Here is an 8,909-nt window from a genome sequence, read left to right as displayed (position 1 = left end):
TTGATCGCGACGAGAAATAGACTTTGAAAAGCGATCGCGACGCAAGAACACGCGAGGCAACTAATATCGCCGAGAAAGAGAGGGAAAGAGGAGCGAACTATCGCGTCTGTTCGTTGCATCGCCGAGTGTCCTTCGGGAACCGGGAAGGCGAGGAGGATGGGTCAGGACGACGGAGGGGCGACTCGAGATTGGGAAAAGGGAGCAGGCGCTCTCTCCTTTCGCCGCTTTTCATTCTAATCCAAGTGCCCTGTCGTCGAGAGGATTTTTTGCATTGTACCCACAGATTTCCCATAGGAGGGTAACCGTCAGATTTCGCCCGGCATTGTTTCACGGAAGCTGGTCGCTCACCACCCCTCACCTTCCCGTTCCTTCTGCGCGTATGCGCGCCTGTGCCACGTAAACTAAATAGGGTCGAAACTCGCTCCGGAGTAGACTCCCAATTGATTACTCGTCGACGACGAAAAGGCGGCGTAAAGGGGGCCGCGCGATAAGAAAACAACGCTCGCCCGATTATTTTACGTTTACCGTCATACGAGACACACGGATATCGCTTGGACTGTTCTATGCGCTTGTTCTCCAAAGGCATTTAATTAATATCATAAGTGAGATTAATGTACATTAGTTAAGCTTCGAAGAACAAATAAGTCAAGACCGATTTCTTTTTTTATATCTTAATTAAAATTGAAAAGTAATGCTATTAATAAATTATATCACTTCATCATTTCTCAGGTAGGGCAGGCAAGGCTGTATGATACACAAAGAGAGAAAAAAAGACATCGAAAAGTGTCAGCGACAAATATCTCAAAGTTAAAAAAAAAAAAAAAAAAAAAGGAAAAATAACAGCAATAAAAAGAATCTAAGCACCCTGAAGAAATTGACAATGAAAAATACTTTCAGTTTAGTCTTGGCGAATTGCACAGTTGAGGTTTTTTTAATTTTATAATTATTGAGCGATACGACCCCGCGGTTGGCGACGGTACGCGAGCGGAGCCAGTCAATAACGACTGGTCCATGTGCTATTTGTACTTCGTCGTATCGAGGTAATCGATAATAATAATTGCAGCCAGTGCGGTATACAGTGTCGAAGTGGCCCGCTTCGTTCGCAAATTGCAAAGCAGGGTGGAGGGTGGCGAAGCAGGACGAAGAGCAACGAAGTTACACGAGAACAGGGATCTGGCGACCAATGGGGCAAGAGGGGCCGGTCGATGGGTCGACGGATCAGCCGGTCGACCTTCGAACGTGACCGGTAAAGCTACGCCCATAAATGTGCGTCGCGCGTGGGGCTGATATCTGAGAGCAACCGAGAGGGAAGAGCCACTCGAGAAGGATAGTGGAGGGACAATGAGTCAGCTGTCAGCCACGCAGCTCTCAGTATAATTCAGCATCTGGTACTAAGTCAGCAGAACTCGTAAGCACGAATATCGAAGCACGGAGAGCATGCAGCGGATGGTCGCCGGACAGTGGCTCAGTGGTGGAACATCGTTGTCAGTTTTCAATAATTTCAAGTGAGAAAATATTGTTTCGTCGTACTACAATAACGTAAATCCTAAAGATCTGGTTCAACATACAGTGTTCCTCGAAGAAATTCAATTGGGAGAAGCGGAGTAAGAAGAAAAAAGAGGCACACACTCGACGAATGTGAAGGAATCGAAAAAGAAATCTCGCAAATTCCGAAGACCATTGTGAAAGTGCGTACTACGTATTGAGCTGCTAGCTAATTTTGAAATAACACAGATTACAATCAATGTGAAAGTGTGCGAAAGAATATATTAATTCGCTGTAAAACTATCATTTCGTTAATTTAAATATCTAACGAATGTTGATTGCTCCGCGATCGCTTATACTGAACAGTAAACGCGTGTGTTTAAACCGTTACATTAAAACATCAGGAGTTGACAATATAAAAAAAACTAGAGATGACAAACATTATTTTAAATCAACAACAGCTACCGTACAATGCGTGCTCGGTTTTCAATTCGAGCTCGGAACCAGGAACGAATTATGGATATGACATGTTCTCGCCTCATTTACACTCGATGTATTATTCGCTTTCGAATAAAATAACATCCGACGCCGCGGACGACGCGAGCGATACCGGGCAGCGCGCATCTATGCAACAAGAAGAACATATCAAGAGACCTATGAACGCTTTCATGGTGTGGGCACGTGAGAAACGGAAGGAGATCTCGCTGGTGCACCCGAAAATGCATAACTCGGAGATCTCGAAGATGCTCGGGTCGATGTGGAAAAATCTCACCGACAAGGATAAAGTCCCCTTCGTCGAGCGAGCGAAGAATTTGCGCAATCAACATATGAAGGACTACCCGAATTACAAATATCGACCACGAAGGAAAGCTAAGACCGCGGCGGCAGACCAGTCCATGTGCATGACGAGACCCTGCACAACTTTCCCGTTGTCGACGATGTACGGCGCGTCGCTCGTCAACTCTCCGGCTATGTCTCACGCGATGACCTACCATCCGTATCACAGAACCGTCCAATTTAAACCGAACCCGGGTGTCCCGTCTTCGATATCGTCGGCGGTTTTAGCGGACGGAAACAACAATGCGCCTTTGGACGCCTCATATCAATTTTATACGATGTCATCTACGGTTGGTAATCCAACAACGTTGACGCAATGCCACCTGAACTCACTCTTCCAGACGAACTCTCATACATTGGGAACTAACTCGCTTCATTCTCAATTAATGTTTTCGCCTACGTCTGGATCTGCCATAAACAGGTTCGTCAATCCTTACGATACCAACGATTCGCAAGCAATTTCGTTATCAATGCCGTCCACTGGCCCACTGACACCGTCTACGTTGGACCCCGATTGGCATCACAGATATGACACGGTAAAAAATTCATAAGCAATAATATGTCTCAAAATAAAAAATAAAAAAAAAATTTTTTTAAATTATTAAATTACAGCTTTATTGAAGAAAGTTCATCTTATTTAATTTTTCTCATTTTTAAATTTTATCCCAGAAAAAAGAATAATAAAGAAAAAAGATTTTAAAAATCTCAAAATTAAAGTAAATCATAAAAAAGAATTTATATGAAACATTTCTCTCTCGCTCTTATTAATTTTAAATTATTTTGTAAAAAAAAGACGTTGATTTTTAGCAACGATTGACCCAGACTTATTCAATTTTTAGGAGATTTGACGTCAAGGCTATCTCACCGCGTTAACGAAGTGGATAATTGAATTAGCATATTAATGCGACAGAACAATAGAATCATTTAGGCCCGAATTCGTTTTGTCTTGTCCAACGGGTTTTATTGTGGAGAATGGTTCCTGATGAATAACCACGGCCTAACCCTCGCAACGTTTCATATTGTTTCCAAATAATGTTCTCTAATCGCAGAAATGTACTTTTAATTCAATTTTTCTCAAATTTCGTGCAAAAAAAATAAAAGCTATTCTCACATTTTACGTTCACATTCTTAATATTGATAGCAATATTAATATTGATAGCAAATGTATAAAATAAATACGTGATTAAAATTTATACATACTTCATTAATTTATATCACTTGTGATGTCTTAAAAAAGAATTTTGTTTGTTCAAAACATTTAAATATTAAAACTGAAATAAACTGCACATAAACTTTTACTGTTTCAGGTAACATTTTCGCGATAGAATATGAAGAATTACTACCGTCTTAAAGAATGTGATAGAAGCTATCATATAGTACCTGCATTAAGTCTAATATATGATAGCAAGCTTATTATATTTAATAAAATCTTTTTATTTTGCATGGTAATTTTATTTCCATTTTACTTCTGTAATTAAATTTTACCCGCCTAAAATTAGAGTAAAAATAATTAAGCAATTATTTTTATCTTAAATATTTAACGCGTTATACCTCTTTATAATTATGCTGTATAAATATTTGTAAAAAGTAACTTATTGTCCATTTATTACTTGTAAGCAAAAAATCAAATGACCGATCGAATAATATGATAATAATTGTATATATTTATATTTAATTTATGTATTATATTATATTGCATTTATACATATAAACACAGAATGTAATGTATATATGTATGTGTTATGTGTATATGTATATATATTTATTCTACAAATAGATGTTACAATTAAATATAACCAATTACAATTAATGATGTAGAAGGGCGAATCGCATTTATTGCGTCTGTTCACAATGAATAATCACACTGAACGATCATATTGGTTGATTGGTCACAGATTCTACGATTACACGTTTGTCATTTAATCAGTTATACACAAAGAATTACTCGCTTTTTCTAGTTATTACTCAATATGAAAATAAGAAATAGTTTCCGGATCCATCAAAAGATTAAATAAAAAATCGTGAAAGGAGAGAAGAATATGATTTGCGAATATTATATTTGTTCTTTTTAAAATTCTTTGAGATGTCTGTTTGGTAATTGCTGATCTACGAAAATCTACAAAAAAAAATTATTACAGAGAACGTTAAGTTACTATCAAATGTTGCCATTGCTATCTCCGTTAATAATGTATATTGTATAAAATACGGAAATACGTGAGAAAAAGTGAAAAAAAATGTACATATATGTATCAAATTTTAGAAACAATAACTAGGATCAATTTTTGTTAATAAAGCAATGTTTAAATAATGTTACAAAATTTGATATATTTATTATATCAGATTTACGGAAGAAATAAAGATCACCAATTCCATTCTAAATGATTAAGGTGTTAATCTTCCTTACTTTTACTTTGTTATACATATAACAATTATAATCCGTGTTCTACTAGAAAAAGTTTGAGTATCGTCGCGGCGCAATTCAGAACTTAAGGCAAAGGGTTACCAAATTCACTTTCGTCGGCTTTTTCTCAAAAACTCGTGCCTATGCATTCAGGTAGTTCTTTTCACTGGCAATTTTAAATTGTATTGTGCTGGTCACAAAACCCGAAAGAATGCCCACAATAGAATAGCATAAATATATTTTAATGAAAGACAATAATATTACAAAAGTGAACGATCCTTCGCATTTGTTCAACAAAGCCAAAAAGCGACCGCCAAAAACGATTTCGGACATTTTCATCCTCCCTTCGTCCTGACATTATTGTTTTTGAAAACTCCTTCAATACGGTTCAAAAGTTTCTGGTTCGACACGCCGCGGGAAACAAGTGCTTCTTTTTTGTCGTAATATTTTAAGTTGTAGGAGTCACGCAGAGAACTATTACTTCTGCAGCGAGCAATAAATTTGCATGAGAAAAGTACATAAAAAAAAAGGAGCCAAAACTGTATACTATCTCAAGCGAAAAATATTTCGGGATAAGTTGACTCTTTTTTTACCAGATGGCGATCAAGGAACCTAATATTTCTTGCCAAATTTGTGGACCTTCAGTTCGTAAGATCAGTGCACACCTAACGCATTTATGTCATAAATGCTACGTGAGGAATAGAATTGATAGAACGACTCATTTTTGGACATTAATACCACTAAATTTTTGCTGACCGAAGAAGATCCAAATTTTAATAAAACTCGAAGAAAACATACGCGCGCTATTTTTTAAGAGATTTCTATTATAAACTACGAAAATAAAAAATGATGCGACTTACCAATCGTGAACTTCGGCAGAGTTGCAGAGTTCCAGTAACTGTAACATAAAATAGAAAATATTAATAAAGATATGTCAGTATATTCGTTAATATGATTAAAAAAACAGGTAAGTTTTATTTTTTTTTAGATAAAATAAACGACATTCATTACCCTCAAATTAATAATCTAGACTATATTAGAGTTAGATATGACGTGCACGTGATCTACTCGTTCAGAGATGTACGTACACGTCTTTGATCGTGCTGCATTGCTCTCATTGAAGGCGTTTCAAATGAATCTAGATGGATTTCCGCGCGCGTAATACTTGAACCGGCGGTGATTAGTTAATTAAATTAGTTTCAGCGATTGAGAGTAAGGTGACGTCGAAGTGTATACGAATGTGTGTGTGCGTGTGTGAAGCAAGCAAGAACCCCTTTCGGTGCGTTTGTAATGTCGCGGTTGCGTTCGAAGGGAAAACCGGAAGCCTTTGTCGTGTCCTTTGAAATCGATTGAAAAACGAAGGAAACTCGGCGACAGCATTGCGCTTTCCACCCCCGCGAATAAACACATGGCTGCCGATCGCACGGAAAAAGCACGATTAATAGAGCCAATTTACGGAAAGACGATGTAATTATAAGCGTGTAATTAAAACGTGCGCGCGGCAAATAAGGTTGCTTGAAAAATTTATATCAAGCGTGCACAAATAATAAAAAAAAAAGGGAGACTTAAAATGCAAGTTGTGCACAGTTTTCAAGATTTAATACACGTGGAAATAAAATTCAGAAAAAAAAATTTATTAAGCGTAGGAATTCTAAAGTCTCTAAAAATTTTAAAACGTATGAAAAAGTTCTATTTATTATAATTATCCTGTAAAAATATCTTACTTCAACAACGCTACATTTTTAGAAATGCATTTGCTACTTTGCTCTTTGTTTATATGATAAATATTAATATCCACATTTTTTAAATTGCTTTTTATTTTAATTTTACGCGTTTTTGATATTTTATTTTTCTTTAACCCTTTAGTCCTTTATATTTGAAATAGAGCGATTCTTTTAAAGCGTTCAGAATCGTCAGGCACAAATGTTCTTGACGAAATAAATTCCGCGCAACACAGAATTGCGGTGATCGTCGAACTTCTCGACTTTTCTCTATGCCTGCCAAAACTCCGCATGAAGGTTTCCTTTAGAAGTCGCGCTAAATAATTAAGAAATCCACTTAGGTCTTACATTCATCAGGGCGATAAGCCGCGCCGGGATCGACTGTTCCTCGCCGACGGAATTAAGTCGTCGGAAACGGACAATAGTCATCGAAGAAACGCCATTCGTGGAAGCCTTTCGCGGTGCCACTTCGAAAAACAAGCCTTTCCCATTTCCGACAAAAGTCCCGGCATCGACTTGTCCGCGTTCGAATGTCTCAGGGCGAAGTTTCCGCTCTCGCGATTATACTAGAACTCTATTCAACGGGAGCCCGACTCGTCGAGAATTTCCAGTCACCTTGCTGGGAAATTCAATAAATTCTGCACATTTACTTCATTATATTATATTATGCGTTTGTCAAATAAGTTACTTAATCCGCTTCCGATTGATCGTTCGCGGATCTGTGTGTCCGCGAAATCACGAGCCTCTCAAAGTTTTCAAAACAGTCAAGTATCAAAGCCTCGAACTTCTCTACTATTAATCGATTGTGAGCGACCGAAAAAAAATTATTCAACAGGATACCTACATAAATGTTTCTTTCAGTATATTATCGATGTCACCCAGCCACCCTTTTTTTTTCTCCTTTCCCTCTTTCTTTTTCCCTCTCTGACGCACTCGAAAAATCTCGTCGCGAGTCAAGACTACATCAGCGTCGGTATAATGTGACCCAAGATTTCGAGTGGACCGTCGGCTCGCCCTTTTCTTCTCCCGCCTCGATCGGGATTATGCCGTATATACGTTCTTACGTTTCGCGACGTCGAGTGCGCGCAGGCATTGACCTTTGCCCCTCGTGTAAAAAAATCCGAGGGCTCCCTTTCTCGCGGAGAGGGTTGCCGTCGATCGAGGAAACACCCTACTCACGGCTCTCTGTTATTGCTACGCGGCACTATCATGCGCTAAAAATACGCGGCCCGCATCCGTCGGAGAACGAAATCTTCGCTTCTCTCCCGCGTCTTTGAAAATCACTAACTTTAACGAATTCGCGAAACCACAAGTGCTCTCAGAATTATAACGCCTTCCACAACCGCGGATCATCATTGAGCAAATTAATCGGATCGACTCGCGTTGATTTACTGCGCGGGACACGGGCGAAGAGACAAAAAGAAAAGAAAAAAAAAAGAAATAACCAGCGTTCCCGCTCGTTAAACGGCGAACGTATGCCGCACCACCGGGTGGATGTTGACGTCGAGAGACGGAGCAACAGGGGGAAACCGGAGAAAGGAGCGATCGCGAAGGGTCGACGATGCGAGAAGCGTATGTTTTGTCTCCGCCGGTGGGGCGATGATTGATGACGCGGTTAATGATATTTTATTAGATAGACACTTTCGAGGGTCAATAGAGACAACGTGAGAGGATGAATAATAACTGCGTCGCGGCGACGCTTATTAAAATCGCTCGGCGATGTTATCTGCGCCGCGGGCCCGCTTCCTCGGTGATGATATCTCACTACGACGCTAACGCGTGAGTGCGTCCTGATTTTTTGCACGTGCAACTTCCTCTCCTCACGTGGACATTAATATTAATGTGATGTGTAATAATACAATTAACGTACTGATAAAAAAAAAGAAATAAAAATAAGACTCTTTTTCTCTCTAAAATATTAATTATCCGTTAAAAAGAAAATTTATAACAGTATTCTTCGTCAAACAAAAATTACGCGACGTCACATAAAATTTATTTAAGTAATGTAATAATACGGGGAGCGAAAGACATAAACCGATTGTTATTACTGTCGGGTTTGTCGAGAAACAAAAAGCGGGCCGATGACGCGTGACGAAAGCCGTATTTTTCGGATTATCTTATTAGAGCGGAGAGCTCATTTTCTCCCGCACGGTAACACGCCATAAATATATGGGGAAGGAATCAAGAGATTCCGCCGCGCGTTCACAATCGAGATTGCGATAGCTCGGCGATATAGATAGATTTCTTAATACACCGTTTACGATTATTGCTCGACTTATTACCCGGCTAATTTGCCGGCCGACTAGTCTATCGAACGCCTTTTCATACACGACGAAATCTCGTCATTGATTATTGCCAATCCCCGTTTCTCATTACGTTGATATTTAAAACCGAAATTTAACGCAGCATTACGCCGACGTTATTCCACCAGAATATTAAATTGTTAAAATAAATTTTTCTGTAAA

General features: G+C 38.8%; 1 protein-coding gene across 3 annotated transcripts; it reads left to right on the top strand.

Moving 5' to 3' along the window:
- Window positions 1-1,241: 1,241 nt before the first annotated feature.
- On the top strand, window positions 1,242-5,731 carry LOC139111420 (transcription factor sox-3-like). 3 transcript variants are annotated; one of them, XM_070671678.1, is made up of 3 exons: window positions 1,242-1,484; window positions 1,571-2,858; window positions 3,630-5,731. In XM_070671678.1, the coding sequence occupies exons 2-3, from the start codon at window positions 1,917-1,919 to the stop codon at window positions 3,645-3,647; spliced, it is 960 nt and encodes a 319-aa protein (XP_070527779.1). In that variant the 5' UTR covers window positions 1,242-1,484; window positions 1,571-1,916; the 3' UTR covers window positions 3,648-5,731. The 3 variants fall into 3 exon arrangements, with proteins under 3 accessions (XP_070527779.1, XP_070527778.1, XP_070527780.1); XM_070671677.1 differs by having other exon boundaries at window positions 1,242-1,505; XM_070671679.1 differs by having other exon boundaries at window positions 1,245-2,858; window positions 3,162-5,731.
- Window positions 5,732-8,909: the final 3,178 nt, after the last annotated feature.

Source organism: Cardiocondyla obscurior, linkage group LG24 (genome assembly GCF_019399895.1).
Source record: "Cardiocondyla obscurior isolate alpha-2009 linkage group LG24, Cobs3.1, whole genome shotgun sequence".
Lineage (NCBI taxonomy): Eukaryota > Metazoa > Arthropoda > Insecta > Hymenoptera > Formicidae > Cardiocondyla > Cardiocondyla obscurior.
This window is presented reverse-complemented; position numbering and strand designations above follow the sequence as displayed.

Bases quoted from the DNA above. Each gene is read 5' to 3' on its own strand.
- LOC139111420 (XM_070671678.1), top strand. From the start codon at position 1,917: ATGACAAACATTATTTTAAATCAACAACAGCTACCGTACAATGCGTGC.